The sequence below is a fragment of the Thermobia domestica genome, chromosome 4, assembly GCF_964235325.1.
Source record: "Thermobia domestica chromosome 4, izTheDome1.hap1.1, whole genome shotgun sequence".
In the NCBI taxonomy this organism is placed as follows: Eukaryota; Metazoa; Arthropoda; class Insecta; order Zygentoma; family Lepismatidae; genus Thermobia; species Thermobia domestica.
The window spans coordinates 227,014,168-227,032,621 of NC_137457.1; the positions used below are offsets into that span (position 1 = coordinate 227,014,168).

At 38.3% G+C, this 18,454-nt stretch overlaps 1 protein-coding gene across 1 annotated transcript in view; it reads left to right on the forward strand.

The window, feature by feature from the left end:
• Positions 1-18,454, forward strand: part of LOC145683884 (cubilin-like) — a 1,291,374-nt gene that overhangs the window by 656,751 nt on the left and 616,169 nt on the right. The window contains exon 32 of the mRNA XM_081755522.1: positions 4,419-4,603. Within this exon, the coding sequence (XP_081611648.1) occupies positions 4,419-4,603 (185 nt within the window). The remainder of the gene's footprint in view (positions 1-4,418; positions 4,604-18,454) is intronic.

Here is an 18,454-nt window from a genome sequence, read left to right on the forward strand (position 1 = left end):
GCCTCTAATAAACATCCGTAATAAAAATTATACAATTTCAGGCGATCACGAGAGCGTTCACCAGAGTACCATTTACAGAAGCGTATTAGGTTAGGTTTACAATAGGTAGTCCACCATATGAGGATATTTGGATACCGTATTGCTTGCTGTCTCCAATAGTCCCATTTACTCTGAAACAATGTAAGAAATCCCTCATCTGTTAATAGTGTTTCATTCATATGATAGTAACTACGTCCACGCACAATTGTGTCATATGGAATCTTAACTTTCATCACTAAAGACAGATGATCACTAAAACAAACAGGATAACGGTATATATCAAAAACCTGAGATTTAAGAGATTCCGTCAAATAGAATCTATCGATTCTCGAAGCACTATTCTAGCGAATCAGGGTGTACCCCAACAGATCACTGTTCCTTAGTTGCCACGCATCATACAAGGAATAATGAGAGATGAGTTCATCAAGAGAATTGCAATAATTAAACCCTGGGTCCATATCGGCTCTATTCAATACGCAATTCATATCACCCCCAAAATGACATTGCCTGAGGCACAAACTAAACGATGTCGCAACATCAGTCGCAAAAAATGTGTTGCGCGCACAACGATTATGACTTCCTGATGGCGAATACACATTGATCATAGTCACACCAAACAAAACACCTCGTATAATTCTACCACTGGGGTGGCATTGTACATTTGTAAACGGTAACCCATCTTTAACCAAAATCGCCGTACCAAGACGATTATACGTTGAATTGTTATAAACGTGATATGAATCATGTACATTCACCACTTCCGGACGTACTTCTTGCAAAAAAAAAAAAAGAAAAAAAAAAGAAAAAAAGCCACCTCAATTTCAGATTTTAACAAAAAATCAGACAGAGCGTGATACTGTGTGGGTAAAAATATTCCATTTAGATTAATACTAGCAATGGTAAGAACAATGCCATGAAAAGTAAGGAAGGAGACAGACTTGATAGTACATGATGAGATGACGTAGATACGAAGTGGGAGGACTAACTCGGAAACACACTAGAAAACATATCATGGCACACACACACAAGAATCACTAGGTGACAGTGACACCAGAAAGTGGAGACTCTACAGATCCAGAAGCACTGTCTTCTACCGAAGTTGTTACAGAAGCTGCAATTCTTTCTGAAACATTAGCACTAGTTATCCTGTACAAAGCATCACTAGCTGGTTTATCAGGTTTTCGACCAGATGAAGAAACTTTACAGTCTTGCACCGTTTTCCGTCTCTTCTTATCTTGAGAGGAGCGCTGTTTAGAACTACTTTGCGAGGGAACTGAGGCTAAAAGGAAGGAATGATTATAAGATGAAATGGATTTCTCACTCTCAGATGGACCACTGTCAATAGTAATAGGAACATCTGCCACATCACTTATATCGTCAGGAACACAGTCAGCAGCGTCAGCAATAGCGACCGCTGGAGTTATCGAGTCGAGTACACTAATTATAACTGGAGATGAAACAGAACCTGTTGCGGGAGGTAACGAAACCTCGACAGATGGCTGAATATCCGGAGTATGCTCAAGCACTGGATTAGATCTGCATTCAGAAGTAGCCGAAGCTACCGATGGAACGGTAGCAGTGTCACCATTCACTATCTCCGCATAGGAAGGTAACACAGCTTTATCACTGTCATTAGTTAATGGGGGAAAATCCTTGTCACAAAAGACGAAGGTACTGAAACAACAGGTTGTACACTCATAACAGAATTAAGTGTTCGGACTAGGTTAACTTCGGTTGAAGGTTGAACTATAGGTTTAGAATTTACATTACGTCTATCACATTGGTCATATCAAAACAGGTACGTTCTTGACCAAAATAAGATACTAAGTATCGTTGACCTTGGATTTCAATAGACAATGGAATTGCCTTATCTAACTGTATGTACACCAATTTCCGCCCAGTACGTACTCGGTATCGATGACTACTATCATAAAACTCGTCCTTGATATTTTTACACTACCATATGGTGTCAACACTTTTAGTATTTCTTCATCGTCCAATTCACTTGGCACTAAAGATAATTTAACTAAAGTAACATGCTTATCTGCAACTTCCACACTAACATCATACATTCCATTTTCATCAGTATATCGAAATTCAATGCTATTATCTCAAATTATCTGTTCACACAAAAGCTGGGATATTAACGAACACAACGTCGGTAATTGTCTAATTGAATACTCACAGCTTGGTCATTGCTTAACTTGAAATTGTCAAATATGAATTCATGTATTCTATAAGTAATTGGGCGAGTAGGCACATTACTAAAGTTTACACGCAAAGTATTAACTCGTTTCACTACCATTTAGACGATCAGAAGAATTTTAACTTGAAGTATGAAGGTATGCCGTATAAACAAACAAGCGTTTCCCTCCGCTTCTGCACAAAAGCACTCTTTACGATTTGTGCTCTTAACAGTTGGGGGCAACTTCATGCTGCTGTGCTAGCTACTACCAGGCGTAATTGATCTTGGAGCAGGCGTTAGTTGGGTTGCCTATGTCACGAACTTTGTACATCAAGAATTTCTGTGGCCCACTGTACACCATTCGTGTCAAAACATTCTTGCCACGTTTCTCTGAAACTAAGAATTGCATGCTAACTAGGATTGTCTGGGATATTCTGAATCATATAATACATCTACTCCTTAAGACAGTACAGACTAACTAGCTTTTGTGCATACTTCTCGATCTTTCCATGCCCCCAATTCCAAAAAGTTACAAATCTGATGATCCTGATTGCTAATTTGTGAGTCCTCTTCAGGCAGCACATCTTTTTAAAAAAATAAAAATAAAACTTCAAGGACAAAATGAGACGCTGCCCCGTCTTGTAGCCCTATACTTCATTGACGGTGAGTAACCTCTGAAGCTCAAGCATAATGAATGCCTATAGCTAGGCTTGCCAGACGTCCAGGTTTGACCGGGATAGTCCAGATTTTGAAGGTTTGTCCCAGCGTCCCGGCCGGTTTCGTATTTATGCTGATTAGACAGATAAATTTAGTTTCTAGTCGGAAAGTTATTTAACAATTTTTGGCGCTTTTTCTATAGAGAAGATAACTGGAAATGTCAACAAGGAAAGGACTAATGCTCTGCAAATGAACTTTTTTTTTTTTTTTTTTTTTTTAGAAAGGTTCATTCAAGCGAAAAGTATAAGCCTGAGTAATGTGCAGTAGTTCTTCCTTTCCTCCTCGTTTTGCGGATGCTACACTAGTTAGTTTTTAAATTTTGTCTTGCTAAAAATTGTTTTTTGAATATATTTCAACAGAAACAAATCTTGAGAAAAATTTAACTGCTTGAGAAGTAAGATCACCAAATTTTGTTACTAAAATACCTCAAACTGATTTCTATATTATTATTATTATTATTATTATTATTATTATTATTATTCTTATTATTATTATTATTATTATTATTATTATTATTATTATTCGGTACTACAAATAAAAATTCTGTCTTTGTGCATACTGATATTTAACCAGTGTAAATTTTGTTTGAATTTTAAGCGGTGTGTGAGAATAAATCTTACATTAGAATTTTGAAAAAACGTCAGCAATGAATTTTCATTGTGCATATGTTTTCTTAAGTTGTGAATTTATCACGAGAATTTTTGATAAAATATTGGCATTAACAATGTTCCGGTTTAGAGTTTTAGAAATCTGGCAAGTTTATTTATAGCATAGCAAGTCATTCGCTATTTATAATGTATTCGAAATCGAACTCGCAGAAACAAGTGTTTTAAAATTAGAAAAAATGGTTTTATGACTCAAATATTGTCCATTATACTAATATTACTTAAAGCTGTCGACCAGAAATCAATTTTCAAATGGAAATCAAGTCTACCTTACAATGCTTCGGATCTGTATTAAGAAGGTCAAAGTCAATCTGAAATTCATTATGGTCTATAATTTCCAATTTCATTAAACTACGAAAAAACTCTGAAAGGTGCGTTATATTCTTTCCTTGCTTTTGAGATCTTCGGAAGGAAACATCAATTGCGAAAGTGACTAACCAGATGATTGTACTAAACCAATCGTGGAGGTTTTGTTGAAATTGACTTCATAGGATTGGAGTAAAATGAAATTACTTTACAGAGCCTGGGTGAATTCTTGGGCCGCTATGGAATAAACGTAACGGAAGATTGTCCCACATTTATATAGCACCACGAAAGCTTATTTTGAGAGTGTATATTCTATACAAGTATGTTGCGTATCTAAATTTGATTTACAATTATAATTCCTATTTCAAAATATATGCTGTAGTGTTTGGAAAATAAAAAAGGTACATTTATTTTCTGTCTCACCGTACTATCAAGGTGAAAGGTTTATGCTTTTAATTAACAAAGAGAACTTCCATTGTTTACTAATTAATCGATTTATTTTGCAGCATGTGGCGGAAAGTTTACAGGTTACGGTGGAAATATTGCCTCAAGAAATTATCCACATGCCAATTATGAACCAACAGATGATTGTGAATGGCTGATTGAAGTTAGTCCTAACATGGTTGTGAATCTCACCTTTGTTGATTTCGATCTTGGGAGAAGTACAAACTGTAGCACATACTTCGTTAATGTGAGTGATTTTCAAACATGTTGTTATCATAATTGAGTGCTTTGTCACAATGCAAAACACTTCCTGTATCTACCTTCACTTATTCTAGTGTTTCAGCATTAACTCGTCATTGATGCTATCTGGATACTTTTCGTTTTTACAGAAGGAGTATTTTTAAGGTTGTCTATACTTCAAATACTACTTTAAAATAGACTTCCTTCTTCAAATATCAAGTCTGCACCGGCCATTTTGTTTAACTTTCGTACATTAGATGTTAATTCTTGAGAATACCGACATCTGTTGAGGAAACACCATCCTACGCTTTAATGATAAGTCAATCGCACTTCGAGAGCCATACACAGATACCGCCTTTTAAATTGCGTATACATTATTTGACGAACTACGCATATTATGAATTATTGATATAGGCTATTAAGAATACTTAAACCCTAAGAGCACTTTTTTTCAACTGAATAATATAAGCACTCCAGCGCGGCATAATCTGACTTAAATTTAATAATTACTTCAAGATTGGTGGCAATCTTATATGTATTTAAGGTCCGTACAATTTGCGTCAAAATGGTCGACATGACATTCTCCAAACTGCACTACACATTTACCATCAGTCGCATATTTATCTATTTCTTACACTAAAATTAAAATGTAATAAACAATTATTTTCTATATAATACAATAATTTTTGTAACAAACTTTTCAGTTCATATTGATTAAACCATGTATGATATAGAGCACTCAATTAATCTCATTCCATCGATGTGGAAAGTTTCATTCCACTGATTACGTAGTTAGGTATGAAAAGCATAACAAGCGTTTGTGATCTCCGTATGAACTAAAACATTTTATTATTATTATTATTACCCCTTTTGCTTATTACATTTAAATATCCCACTAAATGCAAAGATACCAGATTCTATAATCATTTGCCGCTTGCTGCATGCTACGTCTACTTAAAATGATGTAATTTCATTGTTTATAAATAATTTCATTGTTAATAATATCCTTTGTACCTGTAATAATTACTGGTATTTTTATTTATGAGAAGCAATTATTAAATTATTCCATTATTTAGTCGATCAAAGTGTGGAAACCGACTAGTTCTCGGATGTAATATATATATATATATATATATATATATATATATATATATATATATATATATATATATATATATATATATATATATATATATATATATATATGTATATATTTTTAAACCTCACGGCATTGTCAAGGCTCTATATTTGTATTTTACATTTATTATTGCAACCGGGTGTTACTGACTTCCGTATACGGTAGCCCGATCATCACCCTTGTTCTTCGCGCGCACAGTCATTCGAAGAACTGAAAACGTACTCTGTACACAAACAGTTTATGGTAGTGAACTCGGAAAGCCTGGTACTTCTGCTTGTCAAGGTCAAAAAGTGGGAGAAAAAAGGATGTGTAGAATGTAAAGAGGGTGCAACAGTGACTGATGCTTGTAAGGGAACATATTCATTTGTAGTTCGTGCACATTCCGCCTGTAGCGCTACTGTGGCACGACGTATATTGTAACTGTATAACTCTTGTACACCGCTAGTAGGTCTATTCGCGTTAGTGACGACCGAAACTATGTTGTCAGCTCTGACTGCGATAAGGCACTGCCGTGCTGCTTTTCCTTCTCTTTTTTCCCCCTTTTCCATTTGTGAGACGCCAAACATGTTGTTTTTGCTTGTTGCACGCGCTGAACGGGTTTTGGCGAGCGAAGTATTTAAGAAGTTGACTACATATTCTTGTTTGCGATAGTTTTAAATTGGTTAACTGTTGAAAAATATACGAAAATAAAGCTGTACTTGTTAAGGTATATTAGTCGAGGACGTAGCTACTGACAGTGTTGATTACAGATTTTCTCGAGGAAGAATTTAATTACAGTAGAGGTGAAAAGGAGACGTCTATTTAGACAGCCCCCCCCCTATTTATCAGACTCAATCGGAAATGGTCTCAATCGTTTGCACACAAATGTGCAGGCGAAATTTTCGTTTGTACACAATTAAGGTCGCCGTCAGAATGAAAACAAAGTGGGGGCTGTCTAAATGGTAGCCCCCACCAACAAGTCCTATTCAAGCACAAATTGTCGCAATCATTTGTACATCGTTTCTACAGAAATGTGAAGGCGAAATTTTCGTTTGTACACAATCAGGGGCGCCGTCAGAACGAAACCAAAGTGGGGGCTGTCCAAATGGTAGCCCCTCCCAGCATGTCCAGTTGAATCACAAATTGTCGCAATCATGTGTACTTCGTTTGTACAGAAATGTGCAGGCGAAATTTTCGTTTGTACACAATTAGGGGCGCCGCCAGAACAGAAAAAATGGGGGCTGTCTAAGTGGTAGCCCCCGACCATGTCCTATTCAATCACAAATTGTCGCAATAGTTTGTACTTCGTTTGTACAGAAATGTGCAGGCGAAATGTATGTTCGCACGCAATCAGGGGCGCCGCCAGAACGAAAAAAATTGGGGGCTGTCTAAGTGGTAGCCCCCGACCACGTCCTATTCAATCACAAATTGTCGCAATAGTTTGTACTTCGTTTGTACAGAAATGTGCACGCGAAATTTTCGTTTGTACATAATTAAGGGCGCCGCCAGAACAGAAAAAAATGGGGGCTGTCTAAGTGGTAGCCCCCCACCATGTCCAATTCAATCACAAGTTGTCGCATTCGTTTGTGCATCGTTTGTACAGAAATGTGCAGGCGAAATGTTTGTTTGAACAAACTTAGGGGCGCCGCCAGAACGAAAACAAAGTGGGGAGCTGTCTGAGTTGTAGCTCCCCACACGATGTCCAATTGAATCACAAAGTATCGCAATCGTTTGTACATTGTTTGTACAGAAATGTGCAGGCCAAATTTTCGTTTGTACACTATTAGGGGCGCCGCCAGGGCGGAAACAAAGTGGGGGGATTTCTAAGTGATAGCCCAATCACCATGTTCAATTCAATCACAAATTGTCGCAATCGTTTGTACATTGTTTGTACAGAAATATGCAGGCAAAATTTTCGTTTGTATACAATTAGGGGCGAGCTCAGAACGAAAACAAAGGGGGGGGGGCTGTCTAAGTGGTAGCCCCCCACCATGTCCAATTCAATCACAAATTGTCACCACAATCGTTTCTATATCGTTTGTACAGAAATGTGCAGGCTAAATTATTGTTTGTACATAATTAAGGGCGCCGCCAGAACGAAAACAAAGTGGGGGCTGTTTAAGTGATAGCCCCCCACCATGTCCAATTCAGTCACAAATTGTCGCAATCGTTTCTACATCGTTTGTACAGAAATGTGCATGCAAAATTTTCGTTTGTACATAATTAGGGGCGCCGCCAGGGCGAAAACAAAGTGGGGGGCTTTCTAAGTGATAGCCCAATCACCATGTTCAATTCAATTACAAATTGTCGCAATCGTTTGTACATCGTTTGTACAGAAATATGCAGGCAAAATTTTCGTTTGTACACAATTAGGGGCGACCTCAGAACGAAAACAAAGGGGGGGTCTGTCTAAATGGTAGCCCTCCCACCATTTGCAATTGAATCACAAATTGTCGCAATCGTTTGAATATAGTTATAAAGAAATGTGCAGGCGAGATTTTCGTTTGTACACAATTAGGGGCGCCGCCAGAACGAAAACAAAGTGGGGGGCTGTCTAAATGTTAGCCCTCCCACCGTGTTCAATTCAACCACAAACTGTCGCACTTGTTTGTACGCCTTTGTACATAAATGTGCAGCTGAAATTTTCGTTTGCACATAAATGTGGCCCCGCCAAAACGATAACAAACTATGGGCTCTCTAATTGATAGGCCTCCCACCATGTCGAATTCAACCACAAACTGTCGCACTTGTTTGTTACGGCTTTGTACAGAAATTTGCAGGCGAAATTTTCGTTTGTACACAATTGCGGGCGCGCCAAAACGATAACAAAGTATAGGCTACCTAATTGGTAGCACCCCCTACGTCCCATTCAAAAGAAAATCATCTCAATTGTTTGCACATCGTTTGAGCAGTAATGCGCAGGCGAAATTTTTTTCTAAGCTATCAGATGCGTGGACAGAACGAAAAAAAAGGGGAGTTGTCTAAGTGCTAGCCCCACCAGTTGTGTTCGATTGAACCACAAATTGTCGCGATCGTTTATACATCGTTTGTGCAGAAATGTGCAGGTAAAATTTTCGTTTGTATTAAATAATATACGGATGTGAGTATTTTTAATATCTGCGATCAACATTAACCGGTTTGGATAACGGTTGATGAGTTTGAAAATGGTTCCTATTGCACTAGTTGAAAAACAATTCTTTTTCTCTGGCACACGGAAGAAAATGCCTGATTCTAATAGAACTTTTCACGTAGAATTCGAATCTGCAATCAGTTTTTCTCCATCACCCTCAGTTTTCCCGTGACAGAGGTGTTTTCGGAAAATTTCCCCTCAAATTTCTGTTCTTTTTCTTTTTTTCTTTTTTTAAAACCATTTTCATACTTGTAGCTTGGGTACCTTAGGTATATAAACGCACAAATTATATTGTATGTTAGCCTGATTTATACTTCGTAAGCCCTCTAAGTTTCATAAGAATAGCATTATTCTATCTAGAGAAATAAACATATTTATATAAAAAATATGCTATGTGTACTGTTCATTTTACAATATTCATTAGTGCAGATAAAATCACATATAACTTCCACGAAAATTACAATATAAGCACGGTTTATATCTTATTGGATTTGAAATAAAACATATTTTCAATGATGTATACACCGTGTCACCATTTTATATCTACTTAATAAATAATACAAAAGAAGTGAGTGGTATCTTCTTAATAAATGGACACTTACTTACCTCAACTAATATGTTTTAGTTGTCGACTTTCTTCTGTGTTTGGTTTCTGGAACATCTCTTAAGTGTCCAACAGTAATCAGCTAGCATTTTTGAACTACACTGTCACTGGTACCTCTTCTCCATGGAGGAAATGTCCTGATGAAAATGTTCCCCATACTCATCACTAACAGCACCAAGCTTTTCAGGAAAGAAATGCAGGTGGGAGTCTAGAAAGTGAACTTTAAGGGACATGTTGCAACCCATTTCATTGAATGATTGCCGGAAATCACTCACAATTTCACGGTAATTTGGGGCTTTCTTGTTTCCTAAAAAAATCTCTGTTAAACATTTAAATGGACACCAAGCTGCTTTCTCAACCAGAGTTAAGAGATCCTCAAATTTTTGGTCACGAATCAAACATCTTATTTGGGGGTCTACAAAAATCCCTAGCGTCACTAACCCGAGGAATTTTTTCCTTGAGGTAACAAGATCCTGCATTACTTTTGTCCATTTTTGTCCTAACAAAGTTTTTGAAGAGCCCCAACTTTATGTGAAGAGGAGGTAGAATTATCTAATCAGGGCTCACCAGTGAGGAATAAACAGCATTCTTCTGTCCAGGAGTTAATACATGCGTTGGCCATTCCTTCTTGATGTAATGTTCCGCTTTGTTCCTGCTGTCCCATTCGCAGAGGAAACAACAATATTTCGTATAACCAAGCTGCAAACCCATTAACAAAGAAATGACTTGTAAATCACAGCAAACGGTCCACTTGTATTTCTCATACTGAATTTTTTCTAACACTATTTCGATGTTTTCATAGGTTTCCTTCATATTAGTTGCATAAGCCAAAGGCACTGAAGGAAATTTGTTGCTATTGTGCAAAAGGACAGCCTTAAAACTAGTTTTCAAAGAGTCAATAAGCAATCTCCACTCTGTACTTATATGTGCATGTCCAAGTCTATCCATCACAGCACAGACATTATTACAATACACTAAATCATTTTCTTGAGAATAGTAGTTTTGAAACTCTGTATGAAGGTTTAGTGACTTTAGTGTCACGATGGAGCAGATTCCAGCCTTAAGTTTAGAATCAAGAAGTTCTGTCTGTGTATTGGAGAGTTTTAAATCCCGTATGAGGTCATTTAGTTCACCCGGAGTTATCAGATAGGAATTCAATGTAGATGTGCTTCCTACATAAGTAGGATCATCATCTTCATTTGGAACTTCAATAGTTGCCTCAAGTACGTAATCCTCATTTACCGTAAGATGAGGAGGAGGTACCGGTACAGGTAATTCTGCACTGTGTGGAACTGGCCTAATTGCTGATGCAAATTAGGGTACTGTACTGTGTGGTTAGATTTACTGCTTATTTCTTTTATCTGTGTCATACAAAAGTAGCAGTCTGAAGAATGATCTTTTGGTTCCCTCCAGATCATCGGTACTGCGAAGTACATGTTTCGTCCACCATTTGCCCACCCAGTCAGACGTTTCACGCAAGTACAACAAATGTAGTGAGGAACCCAGTTCTTATCCTGGTCTCCTACACAGCAACCAAAATATAACTGATAACACTTCCTCACAAGTGGAGTAAAACATCGACGTTGTGATTTAAATATCAGCTCCCCACATACATAACAGAAATTGTCCGGTTTATTTACACACTTCCTCGACATCTTGTATCCTGTAAGGTATCACACACATACATACATACACACACACACACACACACACACACACACACACACACACACACACACACACACACACACACACACACACACAGGAATCTACACTCCATCAAATTCCCACAAAATCCCTCTAGACATTCCCTCATACAAAAATGGTGACATGGTGTACACATCATTGAAAACGTTTTATTGGAAGTCCAATGAGGTATAAACCGTGGTATATTGTAATTTTCGTGGAAATTATATGTGTTGAAGACCGACCCGACCCCACCCGTGACCCAAATTGACTGACCCAACCCGACCCGAGCTGACCCGATTGGCCCGACCCAAAGTGACCCGAGTGAACCAACCCGAGGTGACTTAACCCGACAACCGACCCGAGTTACTTGAACTTACAATCTAACCAGTTTGAGAGAGCTAGAACTTTACAAAACTGCCACCAGAAAAAAAAAATGCTGACCAATTCTTATGCATAAACCATTGTTTCGGCTTTTTTTACTTGTAGTATAATTATCCTCCTCCTCCTCCTCAGTGTTCTCCCATTAATAAACAGGCCAGTTTCCGTGAATTAGGTAAGAAGCTTCCATTTTTGCGATTTCCCGCTAATATCTGCCTCGCAACCCAACATAAAGTACCACCCTCCTTATTACAATCTATCAATTCCAACCTTCTTACACACTCTCGCTCTCCTGATATCACCCCCTTTACTACATCCCTCAGAATGCAATCCCTTAGCAAGATCAAAACTTGTGATCCGTCCATTTTTCGCTTCCTTATATCGTCTAATATTGCTCTCGTCTCTTGCATTTTTTCAGCATTTCCTTATTCGTTTTCCTCTCTACCCTGCTAACCTTCTTTATTTTACTCCACATCCAAATTTCCAAGGTTAAAATTTAGGCAATCAAGTTCAAAAGTCAAAATAAAATTTGACTGAGTTCTGAAGACAAGTTCTGAAGGCTAAAAGAATAAAAGTTCTGAAGACAACATTATTTTCTAGTAAGGAATGTATATAGAACTTCTTTTAATATTTTTTGCTGTGTAACAAACAACAATTTCATCACGTTAACATTCCGATTTTTCTATTTAAAAACAGCGTTGCTGTCTGATAGAATCATAAGGAACTAATTGCACTGAAATATCATTCTGTAGGGAATTACCTTTTATTTTTTCTTGATTAATTTATCTAGAAGATATTTGCAACGTTATATAAAATTAGCAAGTATTTTATTGCGGAGAAAGTCAAATCACTACTCCAGCAATAATAATAATAATAATCTGAAGGTGACCAAGAAAGTTCTGTCTCTTTGTGGAGGTCTGTGTTCAATTGGCCCTCACACCGTGAGTTGAATGCGAATGGATATAAGGTGAAGGTCAGTTGTTGGACGAGACGAGACGAGACAGAATTTTCATGAAAGGGTACGAGATGAGACAGAGCTCTTTCAATAGAAACATATGCACTTTTCCAGACGAGACTACCTTCACGACACATTTTCGAAACGAGAATGCCCCAAACCAGGTCTCGTGAGCAACACTAGTGAGTATATCCAACATACTACTTGGTTGTGGCTGTTCAGATGCACCGTGAACGTGCGTAAGGACTGAGTGAACATGGGGCCTTCACAGAGCGTCATAAGGGCTTGTTTGCTGTACGAGTTCAAATTGCTGCTCCGCGGAGCGGAAGATATGACAGGCCTTTGGTGAGGGTGTCGTGACTACGCGGAGAGTGCAGTGGTATGACGGTTTAAGGACGGTGACGAAACACTCGAAGACGCACCACGTGCCGGAAGACAAACAGATGTTCAAAATAAAGATCTTCGGGCAGCAATTGAGGCGAAGACAGACATGTGAGGAACTGGTACTACCTTTCAGTGTAAGTGTAGAAACCATTCTGCACCACCACCATCAACTTGGGAAGCACTGCAAGTTGGGTTGATAGGTCCTACATGATTTGACTTGGAGCCAGAAAGCAACGCGAGCAGACACCTGTGTTTCTTTGGTGTCTCGTCTGAGGAAGGAGCAATTTCTGAACAGGGTGTTGACATGTGATGGGAAGTGGGTCCTGTACGAAGCTCCACGGCGCCGTCATTGTTGGTTAGCATCCCATGAACCGGTTCAAAAACAGCCCAAGCCAGCACCAGGCCAGAATAAGGTTCTCCTGTGTATTTTGTGGACTGCTCGAGGTATCGTCCATCAGGAACTGCTACCAGCTGGTCAGATCATCAATGCAACTGTGTACTGTCACTGTGTACTGTCTGGATCCAGCAGTTCTGAATCGCAAAGGGGTCCTCTTGTTACAAGGCAACGCTAAGCCCCACGTGGCTAAAATGACCCAGTACATCATTCTACGCCTTGGATGGAAAACACTATTGGATCCGCCATACTCCACGGACATTGTACCGTCCGATTACCACCTGTTCCATTCCTTGGACAATCACCTTAGAGAACGCCAATTCAAACAGCTAGTAGAGGTTCAATATGCACTTGATATCTTCTTCACTTCACGTCCCACCAAGTTCGACTGCGATGGAATCCATGGCCTTCCAGAACGTTTTCAGAAGGTCGTCGAGGCTGATGGAGACGATTTTTGATATTCCAGGTACGTCTTAGGTTACATACCAATGTTCGAAGGTGTTGGTGAAAAGGCGGCGGAACTTTCTTGGGCACTCTTAAAGTTATAATAATAATAATAATAATAATAATAATAATAATAATAATAATAATAATAATAATAATGTGTCCTGCCCAAAGGCAGATGTTTGATCCGAAGGTCCATGGGTATTGATTGCAGCTCGTACCAAGTAAGTTTTCTGGTGGACAAACCCCATGTGCATGGGTTTTCTCGGTGTTCTCCCATTTCCTCCCACTTTCTTCATTCAACCACTTCAATTATTTCTCATCATCACTGTCTCTCTTAGCGTTGGTGCATAACGTGGGACGTTAACTAGATATTTCCTTTCAATTTCACTTAATGTGACATTTAACTTGACATAGAAACGCAGAAAGGAAAAAAGTCAGTAGTAATATTAATTACAATTACAATACCAATTAGTTAATATAGGGTAAAATTAAAATTTTATTACTATTTCACCTTCAATTAGTCACATTTATCATTCATTCACCAACTTCGAATTGAATTCCACAACAAAGCTCTTTATAGTATTCCGTATAGAAAATAAGTGAAGAATGTGACGACCCGACCCGAGTGACCCGACACGAGCAAACCCGACTGACCCGACCCGACAACCCGACCCGTAACCCGACCCGTTTGAGAGCACTATCAGAGGGGTACTATTTACAGTACAATTTATTTTGTATGGTTTAGCATACTTTAAGGCTACCATACTTTTTGAAAACAGAAAAAACGGGACATCTTACAAATTAGTAATAAATATTGCATTTTGTATTAATTTTATCTTTCGAATTTTACTACAGTATCGCACTAGTTATACAACTTAAAATAATGTATTAATATAGTCCATACTCAGTGGCGTATTTAGGGGGAGGGCTTCCGGGCTCAAGCCCCCCACCGAAATCTTACTTACTATAGTAAAGTATATGAAATATCTTGCAGAATTTTCATATTTTCAGGCAAAGCACCCCCGGAAGTTAGCAAAGCCCCTCCCGAAACAAAATCGTAAATACGCCACTGTCCATACTTAATCAACAGTGCTAAAAATTATTATAGAAGCTAGAAGCTGTTATACAATATAAACGCAATCAGTGAACATACAATATTTAGGCAAAAATTATATTTTCAATATTATTACGCATACCACCTTTACATGCTCTACATGTCTATAAAGAAAAATATCCAGATTTATGAAGTTGTTTCAAAATTTCAATAGGCTAATTTATTGTTGTTAACCTAAAATGCGAACTAAAAGAAAGCAATTTGCATAATTGTTTTTCTGAAGCAGAAAAAAAGTGTGTTTTCGGGGCTGGTCTGCAACGTCACAAGAATTTGTTGCCACCTCGGGGTATACATTCTTACTTTTAGTGATAAGAGTGCTACTTAGGAGGATTTAAACATTGCATGTTATATCCGGGGAAGCAGCGATTGCAATAATAATAAAGATTAGAATGAAATTGTTCCTATAGTATTGTCGGAATTGAAAGCAAAAGGAATAAGTCGATTTTATTATCTTTTCAGAAATTTTGATATGTAATTAATAATAATAATAAAGAAAAAAACAGGACAAGAAGGAAAATTTCTGCACACCGGGACAAATTTTAAGAAACCGGGGCGTATGGTAGCCTTACATACTTATTTGCATGCGGAGTGTCAGTACGGAGCCACTACGTAGCAGAGTTGAAACAAAACCTCGTAAATAGGTTGCCAACTCAGGAAAACAAAATTACCATCACACCCTCAAAATTCTCTGTACAAATGAGAAACTGAAGACTGTATTGATCGTTATTGTATTTACCAGCAATTGCCACTTGTTTAAAATTATCGAAACAGATGAATAATACTGGATATTAATCTTTATGTAACAATAGTTGATTCATAAAATGAAATTTATTCTATAAACTTCACTTCAAACAAAGGAAATTGCTTTAAAAAGTCATTTTCTACTCTCAGTAAATGAATAAAATTCTTTTACAATAAAATATAGGTGTTATCAAATTTGTTATGTTAAATAAATAAAAAAAACTGCCATACGTTAAAAAAATATCGATAATGTATAATACAACGGAAATTTATGTTTGTAAAGGCACTGTTGAAAAATTTCGATGTTCAATGTTATATTCTGGACTGCAGATTCCAAAATACCGGTCAGAAGGGGTCTAATAAGAAGTTTGTACCGGTCACCGGCCTTAATCAAAATTACAGCAAATACCGGCCAGTTAGCAACTCTACTCGTAAATCAGAATGCTGAATGCACCAAAATACTTCACCATGCATTCTATAGTTTCTGCAAAATGAGTTTAATGAAAATGATCATATAAAACAAAATACTGTGTTATAATTTTCCCTTTAACAGTCTACTTTGTGGTTTTGTTATATCTTCCACTTATCAATTTCCTGTACGAGATGAGAATAACGGTTTCTGCGCAAGATAGAAAGAAAAAAAAATACATTTTTCTCATAAGGATTCAGTTCACGTAAGAAATAATGAATAAGTTTAATAATGAGAGCCGAGGAGTGAAAAACTAACTCAGCAATAATGATTGTAAGTATAAATATAAATATTAAAAAACAACAACAAAAAAAAACATTTAATTCCATTATCGTTAGGATAAGATCAATATAGTGAATCACACGATAGTGTGAACAAACCAAACCACACAATAGTGTGAACAAAGTCCTGTTAGAAAAATACTCCATAAATGTGACACATTTTTTTAATGCTTCTACCATTTATACAAACCCTCACATTGTTTTCGTTCTGGCGGCGCCCCTAATAGAGTACAAACGAAAATTTCGCCTGCACATTTCTGTGCAAATGATGTACAAGCGATTGATATAATTTGTGATTGAATTGGATATGGTGGGGGCTACCATTTAGACAGCCCCACTTTGTTTTCGTTCTGGCGGCGCCATTAATTGTGTACAAACGAAAATTACACATGCATATTTCTGTACAAACGATGTACAAACGATTACGAAAATTTGTGATTCAATTGGACATGTTGGTGGGAAGCTACCACTTAGAGAGCCCCCAGTTTGTTTTCGTTCTGGCGGCGCCCCTAATTGTGTACAAACGAAAATTTTGCCTGAACATTTCTGTAAAAACGACGTACAAACGATTGCGACAATTTGTGATTGAATTGGACATGGTCGGGGGCTACCACTTAGACAGCCCCACTTAGTTTTCGTTCTGGCGGCGCCCCTAATTGTGTACAAACAAACATTTCGCCTGCTCGTTTCTGTACAAACGAAGTACAAACGATTCCGACAATTTGTGATTCAATTGGACATGGTGGGGAGGTATTACTTAGAAAGCACCCCACTTAGTTTTCGTTCTGGCGGCGCCCCTAATTGTGAACAAACAAACATTTCGCCTGCCCGTTTCTGTACAAACGAAGTACAAACGATTGCGATAATTTGCGATTGAATTGGACATGGTGGGGGGGGCTACCACTTAGACAGCCCCCTTTTTTCTGTTCTGTCGGCGCCCCTAATTGTGTACAAACGAAACTTTTGCCTGCACATTTCTGTACACACGAAGTAGAAACGATTGCGATAATTTGTGATAGAATAGAACATGTTGGTGGGGGGCTACCAGTTAGACAGTCCCCCACTTTGTTTTCGTTCTAGCGGCGCTCCTAATTGTGTACGAACATACATTTTGTCTGCACATTTCTGTACAAACGAAGTACAAACGATTGTGACAATTTGTGATTCAATTGGACATGGTGGAGGGGCTACCACTTAGACGGCCCCCATTTTTTTCTGTTCTGGCGGCGCCCTTAATTATGTACAAACGAAAATTTCGCGTGCACATTTCTGTACAAACGAAGTACAAACGATTGCGACAATTTGTGATTGAATAGGACATGGTCGGGGGCTACCACTTAGACAGCCCCCAATTTTTTTCGTTCTGGCGGCGCCCCTAATTGTGTACAAACGAAACTTTTGCCTGCACATTTCTGTACACACGAAGTAGAAACGATTGCGATAATTTGTGATAGAATAGAACATGTTGGTGGGGGGCTACCAGTTAGACAGTCCCCCACTTTGTTTTCGTTCTAGCGGCGCCCCTAATTGTGTACGAACATACATTTTGCCTGCACATTTCTGTACAAACGAAGTACAAACGATTGTGACAATTTGTGATTCAATTGGACATGATGGGGGGTGCTACCACTTAGACAGCCCCCAATTTTTTTCGTTCTGGCGGCGCCCCTAATTGCGTGCGAACATACATTTCGCCTGCACATTTCTGTACAAATGAAGTACAAACAATTGCGACAATTTGTGATTCAATTTGACATGGTGGGGGGGGGGCTACCACTTAGACAGCCCCCATTTTTTTCTGTTCTGGCGGCGCCCCTAATTGTGTACAAACGAAAATTTCGCCTGCACGTTTCTTTACAAACGAAGTACAAACGATTGCTATAATTTGTGATTGAATAGGACATGTTGGTGGGGGGCTACCAGCTAGACAGCCCCCAATTTGTTTTCGTTCTGGCGTCGCCCCTAATAGTGTACAAACGAAAATTTGGCCTGCACATTTCTGTACAAACAATGTACAAACGATTGCGATACTTTGTGATTCAATTGGACATCGTGGGAGGAGCTACCACTCAGACAGCTCCCCACTTTGTTTTCGTTCTGGCGACGCCCCTAAGTTTGTTCAAACAAACATTTCGCCTGCACATTTCTGTACAAA